Genomic DNA, 27,844 nt, shown 5'->3' on the forward strand with positions numbered 1-27,844 from the left:
CTGCCATTTTTGAGAGTATCCCAGAACTTAATCAACGTTGTTTACATTTAGCATGCGCGTGCTTTCAATCATGTTCTGGGGTACTCTGCAAAATGGTAGAAGACGGTAATATGGGAAGACGAATCGTTGAATAAATTGTTTTCTTTGCGCACAAAAAGTATTCTCTTAGCTTCCTGTGGTTGAACCCCACATGTCACATGGACTATTTTACCGATGCCCTTACTATGTTTCTGTGCGTTGATCGTGGTAATATCCTTGCTGTCTATGGAGGGTCAGGGAGCTCTCAGATTTCATCAAAAATATCTTAATTTGTGTTCCGAAGATGAACCACATGAGGGTGAGTAATTAATGACAATATTTTCATTTTTGGGTGAACTAATCCTTTAATAGTTTAAAATTTTTACAGGTGGGTATAATCTTGACAATATTTTTTATTGTTTTGTATTATTTACTGGAAAAAATATATTTAAAAAAAGAGAGAGAGAAAAGAAAAAGTATCATCAGAGACTTAGAAGCAAGAGAAGAGCCAGAAAGGGCCTAGAAAAACAATAAAGGCAACCCTTTGGTTCTAGTTTAAAACTGATTTAGCAATGTATTCATGTATATTTTGTCTTTCAAATAATGACCACTTGGTTGCCACCAGCAATATTTGTAATTGATTAAGCAGACTTTTGTGACAGTTGCACATTACTAGTACTTACTATAATCATAACTGTAAATTATGCATAATTACAACCAATCCTAAACCAAACCCTAACACTAAACATAACCTTATAGTAAGTAAATAAATGTGTAATTACACTGTCACAATGTCACTTTAAATTAAAGCGTTACCCTTTTCAGCAAGTCATTTACAATGCTGACAAGAGCACCATTTTTATTTTATTTTTTGGTTTTAAGATTAGATAATCAGTTCAAAAAGTTTTTTACAATCCTATCAGCTGCTGGCGAACCAGTAAATTAAATGAAAAGAATCACACAGAGTTTTAGGAAAAATATTTTTATTAATTCATTCCCTAAAAAGAAAATGTACACATCACTCCAAACAAAAGCATCCAGAAATCTTCTAAACTGACGGGAAGATCCACTAACAAACAGTATTGCATAAACCACTTGAATGTCACAACACAATCTTTAAAAAAAAAAATTAAAAAAGGAAAATAATAAGACAAGCAATGAATAAACATAAGAGAAAATGAATAAGACATCAATGACACCAGCATAATCAAGTTAACATTTTAACACATGGCCTACATATGCAACACAGTCGAGACAAACATGAAACTCATCCAGCTCATTTAGTTCATTCAGTATTTCCACAGCAAACAAACATTTGGGCAGTGTGCTTCATTATTTCAGTAACTCCAACCTCCTCCAAATCACAGAATGAACCATAAATGAAAGATTCAAATATTTTACAAGAAAGCAAACAACACAGAGACACATATTGCTTCTTTTCCACAAATTAACCATTATTACTAGTTTGCTAACTTGACCTCTCAGAGCATAACCAGAATACACTCATACAAAATAAATCACTCTTAGAAACCCCAGAGGGGTCAGTCGAATATTTATCTCTTATAAAGAGAACAGAATTCAAAATTCCTAGCTGATTTCTTCAAACATTTTTTTAAAAGATTCTAGAGATAATAGACTTCATAGAACCATAATAATAGACACACATCAGTGCAGCGGATGGACAGGATTCTCTGAATGTCCACCAGATGGCAACACAGTCTGATCTGAAATCAAGGCAGCTGGGTAAAGGCTCTCTTTGCCCTGACTATTCTTTCAGTTTATGCACGGACCCGAAATACAAGAAACCATACTATAACAGCACAAGAAAACAACCTCTACACACTACAGAAAAGAAAACCAAACAATAAAAAAAAAAAAAAAAAAACACGCTAATTCAGTTTTAAATATTTGTAATAAGCAAATAATTGTCCTAACAAAATAAATACTGAAATAGTTACCGTGAGGTAACAAAGGCTTTGGTTGAGCATTTCTCTCTGTCCAATATTAATCCCAGCACCGAGTTAAGCCTAAATCACAGTTAGGCCCTGTGCTTAACATTTGTGAAAGACCAAACTATACCAGCTGAAACTTTCACGTCCATTCCTAAACATAACCCGTGAAATGTTGTGATGGGGGGAAAAGCACCTATGAAATGTCTGAACACAGTTTTAAGAGTGCAATAGCAAAAGAAATGTAAACTTCCAATAAAGCGCATATGCTTATGAGAAATGTGCCTTAGAGTAATGGAACAACTACTGTCATTAACAAGTTCCACTGCAATGAGCAGAGGGAGGGAAAAACTGTTAACTAAGCAACAGTTACCACAGCAACACCACAACCAATCAGCAAGCCTGAATGTGCAGGAGGAACACTGTCAGACTCATCCAAGCCTATTAACCACCCAACATGATCAAGTGTAGAGAGTAAACAGTGATATGAAGAATAAAAAGGAACATGTATGAATGGAACCACGAAAAATTAAAAACGAGTATTTGTAAGGTTTTAAACCTTACACCTCATTCTGCATAGAAACACTTTTGGACACCTTTGCTTTCAAAGTCCAGTACTTTTGCTGAAAATTCAGATGCCACCTTTTAGAGCGAGGCGACTTTAAACTCATTAGCACAGCGTTGTGCGTTTCTGGTCCGTTTGAGCTTCCATGAGAGTCTGCCTTAAGCTGCGCTTTCATTCTGGTCTTTGAGGGACTCTACGGTCCCTAAAAAAGCGCTCATTCCACTGGGTTGTTGCCAGCTTTGACCCCTGCTCGCCCGATCTGGAGCCACGGCAGCTTGGCGCAGTTTTTAAAGAGCTGCTCGATGGCTATGTGCCGTACATGAAGCTCTGATGAAAGAGAGTCCTTCTCCTGCACAGCTAGAGACAGCTCCTCAAACACATCTGAGGGACAAACACAGAGTCTGTGCGTTAGTACACAAGAATAATGATAACTTACATAAGAAACGTGAAATATGCATAAGCAGGGCTCAACATAAGGATGGCCAGCTGGCCAAAGAGTAGATCTGTTGCTTGCCCTATATCTTACATTTTGATAATGTACATGCACTGTCATACCTCGCAAACTTAAACATTTGGTTGCAAAAAATCTATTTAAACTGGCTGATATGGATGGAGGTTTTATTGAAGTTACAAGACTTGTTGGCATCAGTAAGAATGGGATGAAAATTACACACCAATAAACTATGTAGGCCATTATTTTCCAGAAAAAGTGTAAATGAATATATGGAATATCTTGTATAAAGTTACCTTTGTGTGAAAAATGTTAACTAAAAAAAAGATGTAACATTTTATATTTTTTATTCATTTATATTAAAATTAAATAATTTAATTTATATAATAAGAAAATGACAAAATGAAAAACACAATGTAAACTGAAATAAAAATTTTAAAATATTGTTAAAAAAAAAAAAAAAAAAAAACAATAGACAAACAAATTATGAAATAAATAAGGACGTTTATAAGTAAATAATAAAATGTATAAATAAATGTAATAAAAGTAAATGTAAATAAATATTGAAAAGTAAATGTAAACGCTGAAATTTACATGTAAATAATGAAATTAAATATTAAAATTAGTTAAAAATTAATTAATTCATGTGTTGGGGGCCCAGATAAAATGTTGGCAGGTTATGAACAAACTGGGCCAGCAGAAAGCTTTTCTATAGCTTTAATGAGATTAATAATTTATCTACCACATAATTTTTGGTTGTGATATTCCAAATTTGGCAGAGGAAATCTGGTATATCACAAAAAACAACAAAATAAAAAAAAACAGGTCAGTTTAATTTATTACCAATATCGAGTGACTCTTCGCCCCAGAATGTGTTTGGGTTCAAAGGAGTAGTTCACTTAAAATGGAAAACGGTTATATTTTTCTTATTTTTGGGTGAAACATCCCTTTAAGTTTAAAGATGAGACTCACTTTGTATCTGTAGCAGTAGCTGCTCGTTCAGCTGGCGAAGCTCCTCCACACTCATCCTCACCACTGAAAGAGAAAGACACACAAACACTGTCATGAAGTGGCTATGAAAATCATTCTCTCGCTATCCTTTTCAATAAAGTGAAAACTGACAAACACATCTCCTTTCACAGCTGAAAGCAGATGCCTTCATAACAGTCCTTAAGATGCTTTCTTCTCAGAACGGCACATGGTGTGATCCTGATGACATATCTGGTTTTAACAGAAGCCATTTCATTGGGTGAGATAAGGAGACAGACATTGAAGAACGGTGAGAGAAATCAAAGTCTAGATTGTGACCTCAACCTTTTATTGGTGCTTTGTGGACTATATTGATGGGATAGATGCAGGGATAAAAGAGCACCAGATAAAACCCTAACGGTGAGGATATCGATTTCCGTCCTTCACTTTGTCTAAGATGCTACTGTGAGAATTCAACTGAGCCCAAAAACCATATGCAATGTTGCATCATTTATAAAACCGACAAAATCAAAGCAAATAATACCATTCAAGGTTTGGGGTTAGTAAGATTTATTAAATGTTTTTTTTTTAAAAAGTCACCAAGGCTGCATTTATTTGATCAAAAATATAGTAAAAACAGTAATATTGTGAAATATTATTACAATTTAAAGGGGTCCTATTATGCTTTTTCACTTTTTGAAATTAAGTCAGTGTGTACGTTTGGACATAAAAAAGATCTACAAAGTTACAAATCTCGAAGTCCACTCCAAAGAGAGATATTTCGTTTAAAAAAAATCCCTTTTCAAGAACTACAACGAACGGCTCGTTTAGACTACAAAGTTGTTTTCCGTTTTTTTTTTTTTTGTGATATCACAAAGCAGTTCCATTAGAATATCATTAAAATAAATCCCGCCTACGGAAATTCGCATGGTTGGTGGTTAGAAGCTTGGTTGAGTGCATCAGACAAGACGACGACGACGAAGTAGTACTGCTGTAGCATCAAGTTTTCACCATGTCGAAGAAACAGTTTTTTTTCACCGCCATGCCCAAAACAATAACGTTACCACTCCATTATGTCTTGCAACATCCGTGCGTGCAAAGGTTCTGCACGATCCTCTTGCTCGATATTCTAGGGGTCTGAATCCGGCTCAAATTGATATGGCAATATTGACACCATCCTTAATACCGGAGCAGACAGAACTTGCTGCTTTGGCAAGGGGCGGGGCAGTACTGAAACACCGACTAAGCTGTTCACCAATCACAACGCACTGGGACAGCTAACCAATCACAACACATTTCATTTTTCGGAAGGCAGGCCTTCATCAAACCCGGAAGTAATTGAGTCATTTGTGCCAGACTGGGGAGAAAAGTATTGTAATAATGTAAATTATGTGAAAAATGTTTTTCGAACCCCCAAGCATGAGAGCATGTTCTAGTACACCCCCAAAACAAAATCTTTGTAAAAGAGCATAATAGGACCCCTTTAAAATAACCGTTTTCTCTTTGAATATATTTTAAAATGTAATTTATTCCTGTGATAGTAAAGCTGAATTTTTAGCAGCCATTACTCCAGTCTTCAATGTCACATGATTAGTGTTCGACCGATGTATCGCCATGGCTGATATATAGGCCGATGTCTGGCATTTTTTAAATATCGGCATCGGCCTATAAGTTCTTCTGTTTCCGATAAGTGTGCCGACTGAGCACAGCGCTCACATTCTCCCTTTTGTTCGCTGTCGTCGTTAACAGTTCTGTCTAAAGCCCCATTCACACTACAAGCGACACACAGCGAGAAAGCGACATGATCCCATTCATTTCAATGGAGAGCTGGCAATTTCCGGCGTCACGAGCGACAGTGACCGTTGGCGACTGGATGGGGCGTGTCCAGCGACGCGAAAAAGTTCAGAATCCTTCAACTTTATGCAAATGAAGAGCGACTTTCAGGAGCAACAGCCAATAGGAAAGAAGACAGTAGAGCTCATGTGATTGTTCTCCTCTCAGTCGTAGATAAACATACGCAATGGAAGAAAGTAGGCTCTGTTTCTCATTCATTTTTGTTTGTATGTACGGATTTAATTTAGATTTAGATTATATTTAGTCTTTTGCCTCCAATGTTTGTACTTAGCGGCAAGAAACCTGATTCGCTGTCAAAGCAACCAGTAGTGGGAACGCCCACTAGCGACCTCATCGCCAGCCCCTGGCGACATGCAGCGACAAAAGTCACTGCTAGTGTGAAGGGGGCTTAATACAGATATAAGTCCATCTAATATTCAGATAGAACTATTAAACAAAGGAATTAAAAGGTATACAAAAGTATTATAACAATAGCTTTTATATTATTAGTAATAGAAAGGCAAACATTATAATACTTTCTCGGCTGCCTTCAGCATTCAGCAAATGCGCATTTATATCATTTAAACAAATCTTTGAATGACTAATGAACATTTCATTTCACAAGCCTTGCAGACTAGTCGAATCCAGCTGTGAGATCTTATAAAGTGTGCATTTGTATCCTGTATGATCGCGTGTTCTCTGCGTGACAGTCGGTCCGTGTGAATTGAAAGCGGACAGGAGGAGAGTTCAGCTTCACTGGAGACACGCGATCGACAAACTTTAAACTCGTGATTTCAAATTATGCTGCGCTTTATGCTTTTGCCCACTGTCATATTCATGTCATTTTCACTGTGTGCTGTATGCAAAATGAGTGTTACCTTGGCTTTATTTGAAAAAATATTCCCAATGCACACAAACATCCCAGAATACTGAGTGCCCTGTTGGTTACAGTGTTTACTTCCTTTTTAATTTTTTATTAAATATTAATTTATGAAAAATATTTTGTCATCTAAAGTATAATTATGTTTATTTTACACATTTATTTGTTTAATCCATCTTCAAATGATTTAAAATTTCTTAAATATTAATTAAAATAAATAAAACTATATCGGCACACCCTGCTTTCCAAGATATCGGCATCGGCTTTAAAAAAAAAAAATCGGTCACTACACATGATCCTTCAGAAAACATTCTAATACACTATTTAGTGCTCAAGAAGCATTTTTAAAATCAATAATGTTAAAAACAGTTGTGCTGCTTGATATTTTCGAAGAAACTGTGATTGATTTTCAGGATTCTTCCTGAAAGTTCAAAGGAACAGAATTTATTTGAAATAAAAATCTTGTGTAACATTTGTGTCATCACTTTTAATCATTACATTTAAAAAAGCATTACATTTCTTTAAAAAAAATAAATAAAAAAAAAGTGCTAGTTTGAGTGCTAACGTATATCATGAATACTCACACTCTTCTCGACTGTGTCCGGTGTTTCTCTTCTGTCTGGCTGCATCTCTCTGCTCTCGGTTCTGCTGTTCTCGTGGGTGGTGTCTCTCTGCAGCCCACAGTCCCTGGTGCGATCCCTGCAGCAGGCCGAGACCGAGCTCCTCGGCAGAGTGACAGTGCAGCATGGTTTTCCCGTACTCTGACTCCGCCATCGACGTCTCTTCCGCCCATCGTGGGGCGTAACGGGGAACCTGGGCATCAGACTGGGGCACGAGTTTCCTGCCGCCCTGCTGAGTGTGACACAGAATCTGTTTGGCCCCCCAGCGCCCGGGTGTCTCAGCGGTTACGGAGTCTCTGTTCTGGGCGTACTGTATAATGCGGTTGATTCGCTGGCTCAGAGCCCGCTTCACGCCCTCGTACGCGCTGTGGGAGGCCTTGGCGCGGGAGAGCTTCTGGTTGGCGATGAGATGGTACTTTTCAAAGCAGTCTCTATGCCCACGTAGAGATTTGGAGTGCAGCAGGGTGGCACTGGATACACCTGGTATAAAACACAAAAGAGGATATTTGCAATTCACTGTTATGAGCCAAACATGGTAAAAATGCTATTAAATGCAATAAAAGGTCAAAAGTCAAGATACAAGTGGTATTGCATACGACTACCAAGACCATAAAAAAAGTGAAATGGTTTGTATCATTATTTGTGTTTGCAGGCGTGTGTGAAACACAAAACATAAATAACTGCTCAGTACAACCACAAAACTATGCAGATTTGACTGAGTGGCACAATTTCTTCAAAATATTCATTCTTCAAAATATCTTCTTTTGTGTTCAGCACAAGAAAAAAAATTAATACAAGTTTGTATTTTAAGGTGAACTATCCCTTTAATGACAGTCGGCAGCATGCTCAGTACTGCCCCTTTAAGACCTGCAAGCATCCGTATTCTCTCAGCTGTTTACTTACTCATTTAAGACATAAGCAATAGAGTCTATACATAAACCTTGTGTGTTTTGACAGTATTAGTGCACAATATAACTTAGTTCAGTAATCAGGCGCTTTTTGACAGGCTTTAGCACGCGTGCTTCGGGTGTACGGGCTCAGAAAAAGCGCACATCAGACCAATGCGTGATAAAACATTTAACCGGCAAGGCTTTAAAGCAGATCCGAATAATGTACAGAATATTGAGACGGAGGAATAAGAGCTGCAGCTGATAGAATGTGCGCTGTAGCACGATACTACGATATTTCTTCAAAAGCAGATCGTGGAGACATTTTTATCATCCACGATCAAAAATCGTCATATCGCACATCCCTATGTAGAAGTATTGTTCCTTGTTAGAGTGTGTTCATTTCAACATTCACTATTAGCTACAAATAGTCTACATTTTTAAATTTTAAAGTTTCTTCTTTTAACATTAGCAAACTATGAAATAACTTTAATGATCAATATAGTAAATAATATTAATATTTCTATTCATTTACAAAGTATGGTTCAGTACTGTTACTGCTTTTTTTTTTAAATAGTAAAGCACTAGCTTTCTTTCAGTATCCATTTTGAAAACTATCGGGTGATTAATCGGTATCGGCCAGTGTGGTCCAACCTAGCTATCGGTATCGGTAAAATCCACTATCGGTCGACCTCTAATACACAGTGTACCAAAACCCTGAACTTGCACATTAATATAATAGTCAAATGTTCAACAAAATGAAAAAAAAAAAAAAAAAACTTTCTGAAATAAAATAAAAGTGCTATGTTACTTTGCATACCGTTTTAGTCATGTTTAGTCATGTTTTCCCGGCAGTTGGTATTCAAAACATGAAGGTGCAGAAAGAATTGTGGAAGAGGTTTGATCCTCTGCCTCAGTCATGGTTTTGCTTTCTCGCGCCGGTGTTCTGTTGATTTGTGCTACCCTGTCAGATTTTGCTACCTCCCATTAAAACAGTAGGTAGTACAATTCGACAACAAAAAATGCTTCCTGTCAAATTGTTTTATTAATGTTTACACCTACCACAACCCTAAACCTACCCTTACAGTAATGCAAATACAATAATTATGTGTTATATTCGCGGTTGTGACCAGAAAGGATACAGCTACCGGAAACCAACAATAAATAATTTTTATCTATCTATTAGATTGTGTTTTATTAATATGTCTACACCTACCCCAACCCTACCCTTACAGTAATGTAGATACATTAAAAATTGTTGTTCAGCATGAGAAAAAGGATGCAATATTGATGTGCGCATGCGCAGTAAGCCCTGGTAGGAAAATATGACGGGTAGGATAAAATGTCAGGACACCGGCTTGAAACGTATATGACGTCATCTAATGCAGCAGCACTGCGCACGCAGAACGATCGTTGTATGACGTTATCAAAGCACCCGCGAGAGCTACAGAGAACAGACGGCTCCCACTGATCTATATATAATCACGGCTCCGCCTGCTTTCCAATCGCTCTCGCGGTACTTTGATGTCATACACTGATTGTCTGCGTGGTGCTGCTTCAAGTCAAACACACCTATACATTTCACCCTCTGTTGGAATTACAAAGCACTAACTTCTCCCCACCACCTCTTAGGAAAAATAAAATAATGAAATAAAGATTGATTCTGAGGTAAACCAATCGATTTTTAAATCATTTTAAAAAGAATTGCGATAGTTAGGTGATTTGGTCCAAGATCAGCTTTCCATCCTTAATTAGTCCTTCAACCCCTAACAACACTGTAAAACTGAACTCTGACAAGCTTTGAAAAGCAGCAACTATAAATCACTCCATCTCTGAGCGAATCAGCACATGAAAACATCACTTCCTGTTTTGGGTCCTTGTTGAGCAGATTAAAAACACATCTTTGCCTGCAACTCAAACTAGGCCAAGAACAAATAAAACACACAGGCACAGAACGAGTGCTGCTGGGTGCCTTTGTGTGTTGGTTTTGCATTAGGATGTGCCATTTATGTCGGAGTTCAGTTTTGTTCAAACATGTTTTGAGTTCTAATCATGCCGCACAGCAGCCAGCATCAGAGACTGCTGCGGGACGCGCAGAGAGAGAGAGAGAGAAAGAGAGAGAGAGAGACACACAGACACTCATTCTGCCATTATTTACTCATGTTTGTTCCAAATTTTATAACTAACTTTCTTCAGTGGGACACAAATCAGGGTTCGGCATTAAGGACTGTATAAAAAACTTAAAGCCCTATTCATTTCATTTGCATCTTTATTTTAGTATTTACTTGTACTATTGCTTGTAACTTGTTTACTTGTTTATACATACACTGCCATTCAAAAGTTTTTTTTTTTACTTTATGCTCATCAAGGCTGCATTTATTTGATCAAAAATACAGAAGAAAAAAACAGTAAAATTGAGAAATATTATTGCGATTTAAAATAAGAGTTTTCCATTTTAATACATTTTAAAATGTGACTTATTTCTGTGATGCAAAGCTGAATTTTCATCAGCCTTTATTCCAGTCTTCAGAGACATTCTGCAGAAACCATTCTAATATGCTGATATATTATCAATGATGGAATCAGTTGTGCTGCTTAATATTTTTTGAAACCTGTGATACTTTTTTTTTCAGGATTATTTAATGAATAAAAAATATAAAACGAACAGCATTTATATAAAATATAGGCTAAGTCTTTACGATCACTTTTTTTTTTAATCAATTTGAATAAATTTCTTCCAAAAAAAAAAATAAAAAAAAATAATTACTGACCCCAAACTTTTAAACGGTAGTGCAGCAGTAATGTCCAATTTATGAACAAATGATTCTGATGAGTCGGCTCTTTTCAGTGAATCATTTAAACTGTTTCAAAGCCAAATTAGCCAATTTAATTAATCACTTCATCCAGTACAGAGCCACTCTGAATGATCTCTTCACAAATCACTCTGATCTGCTTCCAGAGTTCATCTCACTGACTTGATCCAGTCCAGGAAGACAATTTCAAAAATGTCTCAGTATCCATTCAATGGAAGTCTAGGGGACCTATCATACACCCGGCGCAATGTGGCACCAGACGTCCTGCACCACGTTGTTTAAATAGCAAATGCATTGCGCTCATTTGTGTGCTCATGGGCGTTCAGGCGCATTGTTGGCGCGTTGCTATTGAGGCTACTGAAATAGACTGTGCCATTGACCAACTAAAACCTGGTCTAAAGTCAATGGCGCAGTATTTTTTGTTATTTAAAGAGCGCGTTAGTAATGTGTGCCTATAGGCGGGTCCACAACGCACGTAACACTCTGCTTATTACATACACAGGGACGCGCAACAGCACACAAACATGACAAATATTAAAAATTAAAGGATTACAATGTAAAATATTATTATTATTGTGTAGGCTACATAAATATTAAAATGCCTACATGTCACAATGGATAGGCATTGCATGCATCAGAATTAGGCTACCTATTTGCTTGCGCATGAGCAGCTCCGTTTCCTCTCTGGAGACGCATTCAGTGTTTTGCACTTGCCGTGTAAATAGCGAATCCGCCATGGCACGAGCGCAACTGGCTCTTAAAGGGAATGGGAGATGAGACTCTGGTTTATTACAGGTTATGCCCAAAACACACCCATTACTCATTAAGACCATTTTTCCCGTCATTAAACTAGAAAAAAGTGGATTCGGACACGCCCTAAGTTTAACTGCGCCTTGGCTTGGGCCCAATGAGGTCAAGTGACTTTTACTGTATTGTGTTCCAAAGAAAGTCATACAAGTTTGAAACGGCATGAGGGTGAGTAAATGACGACGGATTTTCATTTTCAACTGAACTTTCCCTTTAAGAACACACCGATATGAAGCAGCAATTTCTCAGCACTGGCGGCTTCATTTTCCTGCACACTGCTTCAAGGTTATTGTGAACTGAGAAGCCCTCACCACATACACCGTTTGTTTCCAGTAATGTCTGCACACAATGTACCACTAAACTCAAGACTTTGGGTATCTGCTTAGGCTTGACTCACTGTGATTTTCTTAACCAAAGCAGCTCACAGCTGAGAGAGAGGGCAAAAGCCAAATTCATTCACCGTCTTACGATAAACCAATTTCCTGCACTTCACAGCAAAGTCTGAATAACAGGAAAGCGCACTGTAGAGTGCGATTATAAATAGAGGTACTGAAGGTTAGAACAGCACACACACACAAAACGGTCTCTGACAGCGAATGTGCACACAAGGAGTTCGGGAGCATTTTAACTACACTTTTCTGAACGCAAATGTCTCCTAGGATTACCATAAGCCAATACAACCCAGAAATCAAATCACCACTGTGGGATACCATGAGCCAAGCAAACGCAAAACCCTGAAAAGGTGTGTGACTGATACATGGAGAGATTTTAAATGCAACCTTCTCTGATTTCATTTTATCTATAGTCATCACTGGACTGTTTCAAGTTTCCACAAAAAGGATTTTGAGCCAGATCAAGCTTTAAATATTCTTTTTACTCTAAAACAGGTATCAGAGAGAAAGAAAAATTATTATACACACATATAAATATACACATATACATACATATACACATATATATATATATATATATATATTAGTGCCGTGTTCGAAATATCAATACGACGATGTATCGTCACAGAGATTTGACGATACGAGTATCGATACAGCGGTCTCTGTATCGATATTGTGGCACGTGTGCAGCGGTGACCACGCTTAATTTGAATACAAGAGCAGCGTTTATAATGGAGTAGAAAAGTGCGAGGTTTCTAAAAAATAATGAATAGAGCATAATATATAGGCCACAACAAGGTTTGACCTGGCCGCAGAGGAACACAACTGGGCTGCCTGATATAAAGAGACGAAATCCCCAAAACAGAGCTTCCCACTTGAGTAATACGGAAATATCTGCTAAGTGTATTACTTATCTTTGTCAACCTGGCAACCATGTGCACGCGCTCTCTCTCCACTGTGGATAAACGCACTTGCTTTCTGAAAACACCGGTTAGCTTGCAGTTTAGCTATCTCCGCTTCGATATTCAACAACTGTTCATTTACGAGAGAGAGAGAGAGAGGCTGTGTATGTATGAATTACCACCATTTTGCCACGTTTCTCTATTAACAGTGAAGCTGTGGCTTAAATTCCTTTAGAAACATTGATGTTACCAGCTCCTTGTTGAGAAAGATAATGTAGCTCGAGCGGTTAAGCTATTTTATTGATAAAATTGCAGGGCAGCGCTAAAAAGTTTGTGTTGCTGAATGTTTGTGCGCGGCCACAACGTGATCTGTTTGAGTGAACGTGTGTGCGACAGCGCATTAGTTTAGAACTCTTCTAATTCTTATATTAATTTTTTTAATGTAGAGAGTGCGTTAATTTGTGCAATGATAACCTACCAGCAATGTTAAGATTATTTTTTTAAATATATTAATATGAGTACATTACAATATAATTTTATTACGAGTACATTATTATTTATGGACTTAAAAACAAGATGCAAGCAATCAGAATATTGTACCTGGTGGGGAGTGCCCAATGTAAACATGAAACATATGCTATTACCTATATTGTACTGTGGTATAGTTATAGAGGCCCTTCATAATGCAGATGTCAACTGCCTGCTCTGCCAATAGTTAGCAATGGCCCTATAGTATGCAGTGTTTAATAAACAGCTGTTTTACTAAATTCTTCTGAGGTGAAATTCAATGCAGTCCTGTATCGTATCTTTCTTGGTGATACACAGCCCTATCTATCTATATCTACAGTGAGCAAAATAAGTATTTGAACACCCTGCTATTTTGCAAGTTCTCCCACTTAGAAATCATGGAGGGGTCTGAAATTGTCATCGTAGGTGCATGTCCACTGTGAGAGACATAATCTAAAAAAAAAATCCAGAAATCACAATGTATGATTTTTTAACTATTTATTTGTATGATACAGCTGCAAATAAGTATTTGAACACCTGTCTATCAGCTAGAATTCTGACCCTCAAAGAAAAGCTTTTAAAATGTCCACCTCCACTCCATTTATTATCCTAAATTAGATGAGGTCGTTAGCTGCATAAAGACACCTGTCCACCCCATACAATCAGTAAGAATCCAACTACTAACATGGCCAAGACCAAAGAGCTGTCCAAAGACACTAGAGACAAAATTGTACACCTTCACAAGGCTGGAAAGGGCTACGGGGAAATTGCCAAGCAGCTTGGTGAAAAAAGGTCCACTGTTGGAGCAATCATTAGAAAATGGAAGAAGCTAAACATGACTGTCAATCTCCCTCGGACTGGGGCTCCATGCAAGATCTCACCTCGTGGGGTCTCAATGATCCTAAGAAAGGTGAGAAATCAGCCCAGAACTACACGGGAGGAGCTGGTCAATGACCTGAAAAGAGCTGGGACCACCGTTTCCAAGGTTACTGTTGGTAATACACTAAGACGTCATGGTTTGAAATCATGCATGGCACGGAAGGTTCCCCTGCTTAAACCAGCACATGTCCAGGCCCGACTTAAGTTTGCCAATGACCATTTGGATGATCCAGAGGAGTCATGGGAGAAAGTCATGTGGTCAGATGAGACCAAAATAGAACTTTTTGGTCATAATTCCACTAAACGTGTTTGGAGGAAGAAGAATGATCCCATCCCTACTGTGAAGCATGGGGGTGGTAGCATCATGCTTTGGGGGTGTTTTTCTGCACATGGGACAGGGCGACTGCACTGTATTAAGGAGAGGATGACCGGGGCCATGTATTGCGAGATTTTGGGGAACAACCTCCTTCCCTCAGTTAGAGCATTGAAGATGGGTCGAGGCTGGGTCTTCCAACATGACAATGACCAAGCACACAGCCAGGATAACCAAGGAGTGGCTCTGTAAGAAGCATATCAAGGTTCTGGCGTGGCCTAGCCAGTCTCCAGACCTAAACCCAATAGAGAATCTTTGGAGGGAGCTCAAACTCCGTGTTTCTCAGCGACAGGCCAGAAACCTGACTGATCTAGAGAAGATCTGTGTGGAGGAGTGGGCCAAAATCCCTCCTGCAGTGTGTGCAAACCTGGTGAAAAACAACAGGAAACGTTTGACCTCTGTAATTGCAAACAAAGGCTACTGTACCAAATATTAACACTGATTTTCTCAGGTGTTCAAATACTTATTTGCAGCTGTATCATACAAATAAATAGTTAAAAAATCATACATTGTGATTTCTGGATTTTTTTTTTTAGATTATGTCTCTCATAGTGGACATGCACCTACGATGACAATTTCAGACCCCTCCATGATTTCTAAGTGGGAGAACTTGCAAAATAGCAGGGTGTTCAAATACTTATTTTCCTCACTGTATATCTACATATATATCTCTATCTATATCTATATCTCTATATCTATATATCTATATATAAACACACATACATTAAATATAACAGTAATGCATAGTTGAATATAAAAAAATTATTTTAATATTACATTAAAATAATAAAAAAAATGTAATAGAATAATGTTAGGTTAGATAATTTGAGGAAAAATATAAAAGCTATAAAAATGTAACTCTGTGACGACTTTAAATTCATAAACTTTTACTGGAAAAAAAAAAAAAAAAAAAGTATTGAACTCTGTGTCAATTTGCAAATAACTGATTTCCATATCTGGCTGATGTCTGAAAGCAGACAGAGGAAGAAGTGTTCTGAATCAAACCCTGTAGTGATGAAATACTCAACGAAGCTTGTGTAACACTCTGGCCTCAACAACAATTACGTGGTTCTCGGTACGAACGACAAGAACAGATTGAGACAAGAAAAAAGAAAAGAAGCCTTGTAATCCACATTACTACTACTGTGGCGAAAACAGCCCCAAAGAGATTAGCTGATTTGTCAAGGGTGAAAGTGGGGGTCGCTGTCATGGAAACGGTAATCTTATCAAGTGCAATCTGTGTCATTTGCCTTTTCATTGTTCCATTAAATCATCATTCCACTCACTGTTATTTCCCACTTTAGATAAACAGAAAATTTAATTATGTCATAAACAGCCTTCAAACTAATCGGGACCAATTCAATGTACACTTTTTTCAGCGTTTTCTAAAGTAATGTGTTCTCAGTTTGACGATCGTCTATTGAGAAACGTTTCAATTCTTCAAAAGAATTCTTCAGTCTGTTCTTCCTGTCTCATGCGGGTTCATTCATAACCATGTAGGTTGCTTCTGCTTTTTGTGTCCTTACATGAAGTAAGGACACTGGATCCTTGACACACTTCAGTGTGTGTGTTTATGTATGCTGGGAATGGGGACGTGGGGTAATAGTAGGACCGCTGTGCCCAAAACAGCACCTCATGGTTAAAACCAGAGCATGGTCAACAGCTGCACTGATTGACATGGTGGCTTCACGTGCACCCACAACAAAATAAATATAGCTGTCCATGTATCAACCCACTCCTACAGAAGCAATCAATTCAATTCAATTCAAAATTGCTTTATTGGCATGACTGTAAAAAATACAATATTGCCAAAGCTTGAAATATATGTGGAGAAATATAATAACAATGAAAAGATCAAAATAATAGAATAAAAACATTATAAAAATATAAACTTAAACAGTGTAACAAATAAGAACAAAAGAAGCAAATCAACCACTACTGATCAGACTGGAGTAAAACCTATACCTTGGATTTGGATTAAAATCCTCTTGCATGCTCAAGCAGAACCATAAAAGTAGGGCCTCATGATTTCCACAATGCAAAAAAACGCAGACAGAGTCACTGAATTCAGTCATAAATTTGGAATTTACAGTTTGGCACATTTTGGATAAATCAAAGAGATGGCTATTTAAACATGAAATCTGCATGTTCTCTGGGTGAACGAGTGCCACAGAGTAGTAGTAATAACAACAATAAAAGTATTAAAACTTTTTATTAAAAATTACACAATTGTTTTCCATGTTTAAAATTGTAACACTAAAAGCACTTTGTTTGCCAAAACAAAAAAGGTACTGTTATGTTTTTATTTGATTACACTTTAAAATATTATTTTGATTACCACCATTTTAAATACATTTATAATAAATCATAAAATAATTTAAAAAAGATAACAGAATTTCTGAAATGAAGGCATTTTATAGGGACCTATTATTGTAAAAAATTAATATTGTTTGTTTTATGAATTCAAATAATTTGACTTGCTTTTTTGATAACAAAAATTTAAATAAATCATTAAAACTGGATCCTAAAAAAAAATAATAATAATTTTGGAAAAATAAAATGCATTTCATAGGGGTCTACACTAGGGCTGCAACTAACGATTATTTTAATAATCGATTAATCTGTCGATTATTTTTTCGATTAATCGATGAATCGGATTTTTTTTTTTAAAAAAGCATTCATTTCCAACCCTTTATTCAAAAACAGAACTAAAATCTTTAGAAAGTGCACAAACATGTTGCTCCTTGAACATCCCTGAGCTGTTATAATAATAATAAAATAAAATAAAATGGACTAACACAAAAACATACACATGTATGCTTTACATATGGGAGTGCAAAAATTAAATAATTTAACAACACTGCGTCGTTAGCGTTGGTATTGTATCAGACACCTGCACTTAACATTATATGAAAATCAAGCTCAAATGGAGTTAATAATGTTTTTGACCAGAGAATGACGGAGATGGAGTGTTTTGTCTGTCGTTAGAACGGCTGTAACTGTTATGCAGTGCATAAGTGCATTATGCTTTCATCAACTTTTACAGGTTATATAACTTTGATTGTAGCTATATGGGCGCTTAGTTTTTCTTGTTGTTTAATACACTTGGCCAAAATCTCAAATTAAGCGCTTATGCACATAATGCACAGGATATTTAAAACGATATAGACAGCAAATAACTAATTCTTCTCCACTCTTCAAACACACAAAAACATTATCCTTTACTGACATAGTGTTTGAGTAAAGAAAACGCTGTACTATTCAAACACCAATTATTTATTCACCCTTGCATTGCGAAAAAGCAGAGATCTCATCTTCTCCAGGCTGTGCGGCGGCGTCAATCTGAATGGAGGCGGGGTGAAGATTACGAGGTCTCGCTGAGAGCTCGATGATCCAATGGCGTTCTGAAGTTTTACTGACAAGTTATTTTAATGCTTATAATTGGTTTACTATTTTTAAAACTCTCTGATTTCCTTTCCTCTACCTCCGCTCGGTTTTTTTTTTTTTTTTTTTTTTTACTTTTTGTTTTTATTTATGAGGCGCCAAACTCTGCTAGCATCCGTGCGCGAGAGAGACCGAGTGTGTTCACTCCGCTCCGCGCTCAACTAAAGTTTTTTTTTTTTTAATAATCAAACGTCTCCGCGTCGCGCGACACAACGAATCGATTATGAAATTCGTTGCCAACGCTTTTAGTAATCGATTTTTATCGATTTAATCGATTCGTTGTTGCAGCCCTAGTCTACACTTGTAATTTCCAAAAAAAAAAAATGAAAAATGTAAATTTATCCATTAAAATGGAATCCAGGAAATTAAAAAAAATTTGGGAAAAACTAATTTATAGGGCTCTACATAAAGGCCTGTCCAAACACAAGACAGCCAAAGGCATTACAATGCACAGCATTCACTTGCATTAAAGAGAAAGAACTTTCACCGTTGAGTTCAACGGTGAACTTTACATTGATAAATTATTTTAAGAAAGTAGACCAGCCAGCATGCAAACAAGAGCAGTGCAAAACGTCTCCCATGTGTGCATACCCTGGAATAAACCTGCTGTGAGGCAATTTATGAAGGTAATGCAACATAATACTGAAACCCTACATTACCTATGGGGATGCGTTTTCCCTAATGCTTCCATTTCAAAGGACCGAAATATTGCTGAAAGCCTCCGATTACTCTGGAGCATGGAGAAGCATTACTGAAATGGAAAGCTCGCTGGGCAAGGAAAGCGCAGTCAGCAAATCTGCTCTCATCACCATGCAGACTGCATTCACTGATCATCAGAGAGCTTTGCAACTTCAGGGTCAAAAGGTCACACTAGTGTACTATGTTACATCCATCAGTCAAAATAAACAAATGTGAGCACCGAAAAAAACAGTAACTCAAGCACACCAGTACATAGTGGTTCAGCATTGTATTCGTGCTGCACTCCAAGTGTCTGGAATATTCGGTTATCCAGCCATTCACTCGTCTGATGTACGCAAGCTCACATTCCACTGCTCTTACGTAATAGGATGAGAGACGGCCTGTGTCTGCTGCGGGGAAACTGTTAGGCCTGCGTAAGTGTGCTCGGCGGAGCAAGAAACCAGCCAGCCATCAAGGTCTTTCAGGGCCAATGGAAAAGAAGAGTGGGCAGAGACTAATACAACAGTGCGATAAAAATAAAACCATTAAGAGGAATGGCCTTGACAACACAAAAACGAACATTATACCTTCCTAAGTCGTACAGCTTGTTGAGGAGAGATGAGTTATTACTTGGCTACACAATCTGACACCAGACCTGGTGAGGAAAACAAATCCCATAGACTCTAATTAACGGTGGGACCAGAGATATATCAAGTGACAAGAATATCAGAGATTTGGGATCTTGGGTTTGTTTGACTTAGCCAGAATGCAACACCCTAGCCACTAGAAATTATATTCTGTAATATTTGTATTGCCAGGTCTGCCAGAGCCAAAGCTTCCTTTGTTAAACAGAAGCCAAAATTTGGAGGCTGTAAGAATTTTTGCTGTTTGTTTTGGAGGAAATTAATATGTTTATTCAGCAAGGACAAATTCAACTGATCAAAAGTGACAATAGACCATTTAAAATATTAAAAAATAAAACGATACTTCAAATAAATGTTCTATCTGTTCTTTTGAACTTCTTATTCATCAAACAATCCTGAAATGATAAGAAACGTTTAAGCACCTAATCAGCATATCTGAATGATTTCTAAAGGATCATGTGACACTGAAAACTGGAGTAATGCAGCACAGTTCATTTAAATTGTTTTTGAACGATTCATTTATTTAGTTTTTTGCCCTCATAGTTCATTAAAGGTTTGTACTGTAAACATACTCAAATATTAAAAGTGGGATATTTTGTTTCTAATGAAAGAGTGCATTTCTTATCTTTTATTTTTTGCAAACAAAATAAATGAATATTGCCATGTCAAAAGTAGAAAATAACCAGCATCTCTTGCAAACGAAATACATTTTATATATTGTCATGTGAATAGTAGAAAATAATAACTTGCATTTCCTGTAAACAAATGTTTTAAATAACGAATGTAAATGGAGCACTGCTGATTAAGAGAAAGAGCAGGGCACTATCCCAGTGATCTTGTCCTGTCACTCTATATTAACCGAAAGTTGCTGCCGACTTTTAGTATGGTGATGTATTTCCAATTGAAACAGAATATTGAGTAGAGGGCGGGGTTTTATTTTTGTGCTGCCACATAGATCTAAAATAAACATGCAATTTATTTCCCAGCCGTTTACCTTCACAGACATAACTGACTATTTTTGTAACTTGTGTGTTTTTAACAAACTTGTGTGTGAATGAGAACTTAGTTAAGTACTCGCAGTGTGACAAACGCTTTCTATACGTGTGCTTCGGATGTGTGCACTCAGAAAACTTTAAACTAATATGGTTTTGAAACACGATTTCAGCACGATAAACATGATAATCAGAACCAAAACATATGTGTTTAGCAGGTACGAGCTGTAATGGTGCAGCTCTATACTGGAAAAGGGGGCGGGGAGCAGCAGCTCATTTACATTTAAAAAGACACACATGAAAACAATGCGTTTCTGCTTCCACTCAAAATAGGCATTTTCAAAATTATACAATAAACGATCTGTGGGGTATTTTGAGCTGAAACTTGACAGATAAATTCTGGGGACACCTGAGACTTATATTACATATTGTAAAAAGGGGCATAATATGTCTCCTTTTAAGTATTTTAACACACCACTCACGTGTGAGATGCCACAAAATACACGAGAAAAACACACAAATGTTTTTAAAGGGGTCATATGACGTTGCTAAAAAGAACTCCAAAGACAAAGGAAAACATGAAATCGCATCATATGACCCCTTTAAGGGGAAAGTATTAATAGGATTAAAATAATAATAATAATCATCGACAAGGGAAAATTACGTCGGTTAGAGGTTCTGAATGTCGATTTCGATTTCTTTTGAATTAATTGTCTAGCCCTATTCACAATGCTACTTTTTTTAATCAAATAAATGCAGCCTTGGTGAGGATAAGAGATTTCTTTTAAAAACCTCTCAAGAGACCCCAAGTTTTTGAAAAGCAGTCCATGTATATATAAAAATCATAAAAATGTAATAAAGTATTGTCTACCATTCCCACCAGAACGTTTGCTAATTGTGTAATAAAACGTAATATAACTCTAAAACTAAAGCAAACACATGGAACGCTCTATATCATGCAATAAACCACATAAACTGTCACTATAATTCAAAGCAAGCAACTGACATTCAGAAGTCAATCCCCCATGAAACATTTCCCAAGCTATTCCATCAGCTTTTAGACCGCATGAATCAAAGTGTTGTTAAAATAAGTAACTGGCTGCTGCAGTTATTTCTTACATAAGAAAAAAAATTGCAGCAATACAGGCATCAATTTTCAACCAACACAAGATCCTTGTATAACCATCCAAGAAGTAAAACTCAGGGTATACATTTTGTCTGCCCCATTCTTTCCTTTTGAATGTATGACTCTCTTAATATTTCTCTCTGCTTCTTTGAGTGCTGGAGGACATGTTTAACTCTGCAAGTGACTTCCTGTGTGTTCTCAACATGCATGCACAGACATTACAGCCTCTGTCGTCCTCTCTCTCTCTCTTTCTCTGCTTGGAGAAACTGCTTTGAGGAAACAGAAAAGCAGAACCGCCCAGCATGGGTGACATATGATAAAAATAGTCACTGCAAGTACCTCTTCTGCAACCAACACAAAACATTTGGACCAAAAGACCTCAAATATCATCAGTTGAGCTGTCCAAAGAAAGCTAGATGTGGGCAAATGGAACCAGTTTGACTAATGAAATAAAAATATGCGAGTGACAAACTAACGAGTTTGGTTACTTTCAGTTACAATGTTTTTTGAGGGTACGCAGGTGTGCGAGCAGGTGAGGGCAACTGAGCATTCAGGTCTAAACATGCACAGTCAGCTTTTTCTTGTTTACCCACGACGAGAACATTGGAGTGTATTGTTAGTGGGAAGAGAGTGTAACTCGGTGGCCAACAGCCAGTCAGCAGAGGAAGACCTGTGAGCGAGTGCTGAGCGACCACAGGCTTGTCAATGCCCCCTTATGGGGCCACAAGTGCTGTTGTGCAACACTTCGGCGTTCAGGCCGAGTGCTGTGGTGAATCACTCGTGACATACAGCTGCCTGGTGGCTGAGCGACCGTGGGCTGCCTGGCCAGATCTCTCATGCACTCTTCTGTTAAATATTTAAGAGCGGCAACCTTCTATCGCAGGCATGAATATTCAGTGTGTCTAATTTGTGAGCGGACCCAGCTCTTCGCCGGAGTCACAGATGCTTTCTTCTCCAGCTCAAATCTAGACGCTTCATAAACTGAGATTATGCGTGTCACAGATAAGCAGATAAAAATGCATTTGCAAAAAAAGACAGTCTGGCTGAATGATCCCTAATTTTTGAAACCATCCAGATCATGCGGTTGAAAATTCAACTTTGCTTTTGAAGGTCAAGGTAGAAGAAAGCAAAAATAAACAGAATCAAAAGAGGAAGGGAGGTACAGAAAAAAAAGAATGTTTGTTTTTAAACTGGCATGTGACATTCTCAGGAGACAATGCTTGGACGCCATACTGCGTTACACAATTCAACAAGGCTTCCAGCAGACAAACACCTAACATTACATTTACATTTAGTGGACGCTTTTATCCAAAGCAACTTCCAATGAGGACAATGGAAGCAATCAAAATCAACAAAAGAGCAATGATATGCAAGTTCTATAACAAATCTCAGTTAGCTTAACGCAGTACACGTAGCAAGGTTGTTTTTTTTTTAAAATGATATAATAAATAAAAAGAAAACAGATAGAATAGAAAAAGAATAGAGAAAGCTAGTGTTAGAGGCCTTTTTTGCTTTTGTTAATTGTATAATAAATAAAAAGAAAAAAGAAAACAAATAGATAGAATACAAAAAGATTAGAAAAGCTAGTTGTTGTTTTTTTTACATTACAAATAAAGAGGTCTTAATGCATAGTTACCCAGTATGTAATAGAATCCACTAGTCACGCTTTGATAACCTGACCTAGATTGGCCATTGACCCAACACAGCCACAGAATGAACGCACAGGCCTTTACTGGCAGGACATAATCAATGCTAGAAAAAAAAAGCCACAAATACAGATCCACTGATATTAAAATTCTGGCTGATACCTATGAGACGATAATTATTTTCATGTTACATTTGATAACTTATAAGTGTCATATTTTCTAAATAAACTCTAAATGCATTTGTATGAATTCAAAAAGGGAATTTAGGAATCATGACATAATAGTATACAGTATGAAAAAATGGATAATCAATACTTTCTTGCTTTATTTAATTACATTTAATAATGTTATTATTCTAAATTATTCTAAGGGGCCCCTAAAGGGTCATGGTAATGGGAAACAAAAAATATGAGAAGAGGAAAAATTGTATTACAAGGCTTTTGCGTTTACCTGTGAAACTTTGAATTTCCTTACAAAACCGGAGATGGAAATAATAATTGGTGGGTGGAAAGAATATATTTCAATGCTTTTGTGAGTGAATGCAAAGTTTCTCAGGGGAATTCAATACTTTTGTAAGAGAACGTAAAAGTTTTGCAAATGAATGCAATGTTTTAAGGGGAATGCAAAGGTTTTGCGAATGAATTCAAAAGCACTGAAATATAACATTTCCTCCCATGTTATATTTTTTCCATTACCATATCCCCTTAGGCATTCCACCTGGGAATCCTTATCCACAATTAAAAATTTCCTGTTTATCATTTCATTCACAATATTGAAACTGAACTGACACTGCATAAAAAAAAGACACATAGAAGCAAACGTAGAAATGCACAGCAATGCATAAAGCATGATTATGGCATATAAAACCAACATATGGCCAATATATAATATATATTATATTATATATGCAAAACTATTAAGTTGCACAATTAAACATCCAATACTGATCTATATTTAAAAAAAACAAAAACAATATAGTACCTATATAATACCTAATATATATCTCTAAACAAAATTACATTTTACATTCTAATTGTGTTCCCAAGCATTAGAATTTTCAACTACAATTGAAAACTTCCTATTTAGACATTCCTTCCAAACTCTGAAACCTGAAAGTCACGTAACCAAAAGTAATGCCACAGAAAATTCCAGACAAAGGCATGCGATTCCAGCAAAAATTCTTTACACCCAAGATGCCTACTTTCTGCCATGACGATATAAAACCATTTGAAATACTAAGTGCTCTTTTGGGGAAGGTTCAATGCAAAAAAATGACAGCTGCACAGAACAAAAGAGCCGCTCCAATGAGGCCCCTCAGGAAACTCTAGTCTACCCTTAATAAGCTGAACGTTAATTAGATGCCAAAGTGGCACTTCAAACGCTCCAGTTCATTTTTTGAGCGGAGGAACAGAGTGCTTGCTAATACATGAATGAGGGGGATATGGATGGGAGGATGGAGAAAGAGGTTTGACTCATTTATAATTAGTATAATCTGACCCAGAACTGGCAAGCTGAGGACATTAAAATGCTTCTACCTGATTAAAAAAAAAAAAGATTCTTACCCTCTATGCTCAGTTCAAAGCACACATGGCAGAAGGAAAGCGTTCCTGTGTCCGTCTCTAATTTACAGATGCTGCAGATGTTGTCATCGTTCAGGTCTATGTTCACAAAGTGCTCCTCTTCCTCCATGGTGTTTCTGCAAAGCAAACAGAACAAACAGCTATTCAATACATTTTAATCTCACTGAAGCTTCCATTGATATTGATATTGATACATATGCAACGGACAATCAATAGCTACCAACCAGATCACTTAATCATGTTTCAACCATGATATTTTTACTTCTATATAAATGTGTGATTCAAAATTAAGTTCCCAGTAAAAGATTACCCCATAATCAAGAATGCAGAGAAGGTTTTTGCCCCACATAAACAATGCAATATCAAGATAAGGAGAAAAACATGCCCAGACACAATCAGATTAACAAGACAGATGAGAAAACATTCAGAACACAACGGGTGTTAGAAGTCGCTGTGCGTCTGCACTTTATTATGCCCAGCTTTACAGCAGTCTCTTTCATGGGACCCGCTTGGATTCTTTTGAAGCCAAAGGACTCTAGTGTCCAGTGTTTACACAACTAAATTACCTTTGCTCAAGTCTTACATAAAGCCGCCTCCACAATGTCACAGCCTGTTGAGTGGCCAAATTCAGTTACAATCTGGAGACAGTCAAAAGTCTGTCCATCACAGCCAAACCACTATCTGCTACTGCATAAAACTATTTCATACTGTAAACAGATCCAGAAAAAAAAAATAATAATATTAAAAATATATATAAAATTTTAAATCAAAGTCAAACTTCAAAAATTAGAATCAAAGTCAAAATTTTGAGACAACCATTTTTGGTATGTGGCGAAGAAAAAAAAAAAAAAAATTACAAGATGTAAACTCAGAATTCATAGAAAAAAAATCTGAACTGCAAGATGTAAACACAGAATTCTATTTTTCTCGCAATTCCAAGTTGACCTCTCACAATTTGAGCATCTTCCTCAGAATTGCAAGTTTTATCATTTTTAAATTGTTAAATAGTTTTTTTCTCAGAATTGCAAGAAATGTCAGAATTGTGAGATAAAGCCACAACTAGCCGTTTAATTTATTATTTATTGATTAATATATACACACACACAAACACACACACACACACACACACACGCTTTTTCTTTTTTAATTCAGTAGCAGAAATGGGCTTCAATACCACAGTTATACATTTCAGTAATATTTATTCAATTAAGTGTTTTAGAGCAGAACATAATTAAGTTCACTTCAGACACTTCCACAACTTTTAAGATTTAATCACCTCCCATGACTTTTCCCAAGCCTTTAAAATTACATGGTATTTTCCCATACTTTGGGAACAAATTTAAACAAAACGCCTGCTTTTCAACAGGTCCAAACAAGCTAAAACAGACTGATGATCTCCTTTTAAATACTGTTTCCTTGAGATCAAATACTTCTTTCTATCTCTTTGTTTAGACCTATACCACAAACAGATGAAACCGAAGAGTTCGAAACTATGTCAAGCGTGGGCTCATGTTGAACTCCATCTGATTATGAAGTCTTTAAACTGCATAACAACCTAAGAACAAGACAGTGATGTTGTGTCTCAAAACTTAGTGTGCTGCCTAGTCAGCTCAAAGTGGTGTGACCTGCAAATGATGACCACAAACGTGTCTAGTTAGTCAGCATACTACGCTATGAGACAAAGCCAGTGTGATTATTTACTTAAGGTAATTGGTTCAGTTGTCCTAAAATTAAAAAACATTTTGTGAATGTGTTTGTATTCATGTTAATTGCTGCAAGTGAACGTTACACATCACAAACTAAAAACCAACATATTAGCTGGACCAAACCAAAGCTTGATTTAACATTTAAACAATCAACAAAAGCTACCAACATATTTTCGGTGGCTTTCATACCAGTTTAAAGTATAAAAGTTAACTTTATTTGGTAAGAAAGAGCATCATAATCAGATTACAGTGGACAGAAGTTAACCTAACAACAACAAAGCATAAGGATTTTCACTACTTAAACGCACACACATTTTGATATACCTGTTGACCGAAAGCATTATTAACACAATATTAGATGGCAAAATACTTAAAATGCCAGTTTTCAAGACATTTCGTGTTGAAATATAACGACACCGCCAGCCGAAAGAACAGCTTAACGTTAGACCCGTTATCTAGCTGTGTACCTATTTCTCATAATAAAAAAAAATCCCCTGAAAACGTCGCCTTCTCGAAAAACAGACGACACCTACAGACGTTATCGACGTTTATTACCTTATTCGTTACGTTGTCAGAAGAAATTTCAACACAATCCAGAGAGAAACACAGGCAAATTGGCTGACCTTAGAGGTAAGCCACGCTGGTAGAGCGGCGGGTGTTGTTATTGAAGGGGACTGCAAGCAGCTACAAGTACAGCAACGACAAAGAATACGCTAACAGAAGCCACTCATGCCACTCTAGTAATCCTGCTATGTTCGATCACGTGCTATGGATTCGGGCCTCTGATTGGTTCTGTGATTTTGTTTGCGCTGGGCACTCTGGTACTCTGTACACCAAGCAGAGTGGATAGGCTAGTCAATACCGTCATTCAGTTTAGAGAGGGTGGGTGAGGGTAACATTTCATCAAGATTCATTACTTTTATGAGGGGAGTTATATATTTTTTGTATATATTGATGACTTTAGATATTTGTTAATTACCTACTCCATTTTACTCAACGTAGAATTAGGTTTACTTTACAGTGAGTTACTGGATAAAGGAAGGAAAAAGCACACATAATTTAAATTATATAACGATTATACTAAGTGCAGCATTCAAAGAGTGCTGCCACTCATTATTATTAAATATTAGAACAGACAGTGCGAGAGATGCAAAGGGGAATCTCAGTGGCTACGCTCCACTTT

The 27,844-nt window shown here is 36.9% G+C and overlaps 1 protein-coding gene across 2 annotated transcripts; it reads right to left on the reverse strand.

The window, feature by feature from the left end:
• Positions 1-999: 999 nt before the first annotated feature.
• On the reverse strand, positions 1,000-27,375 carry c10h21orf91 (chromosome 10 C21orf91 homolog). Of its 2 annotated transcripts, none has more exons than XM_058789933.1 (5): positions 27,217-27,375; positions 24,938-25,071; positions 7,250-7,765; positions 3,956-4,018; positions 1,000-2,913 (listed from the first exon to the last, which is right to left on the reverse strand). In XM_058789933.1, the coding sequence occupies exons 2-5, from the start codon at positions 25,062-25,064 to the stop codon at positions 2,747-2,749; spliced, it is 873 nt and encodes a 290-aa protein (XP_058645916.1). In that variant the 5' UTR covers positions 25,065-25,071; positions 27,217-27,375; the 3' UTR covers positions 1,000-2,746. The 2 variants fall into 2 exon arrangements, with proteins under 2 accessions (XP_058645916.1, XP_058645917.1); XM_058789934.1 differs by having other exon boundaries at positions 27,285-27,368.
• Between the last annotated feature and the right edge of the window lie 469 nt (positions 27,376-27,844).

This window comes from Onychostoma macrolepis, chromosome 10 (assembly GCF_012432095.1).
Source record: "Onychostoma macrolepis isolate SWU-2019 chromosome 10, ASM1243209v1, whole genome shotgun sequence".
Taxonomy (NCBI): Eukaryota; Metazoa; Chordata; class Actinopteri; order Cypriniformes; family Cyprinidae; genus Onychostoma; species Onychostoma macrolepis.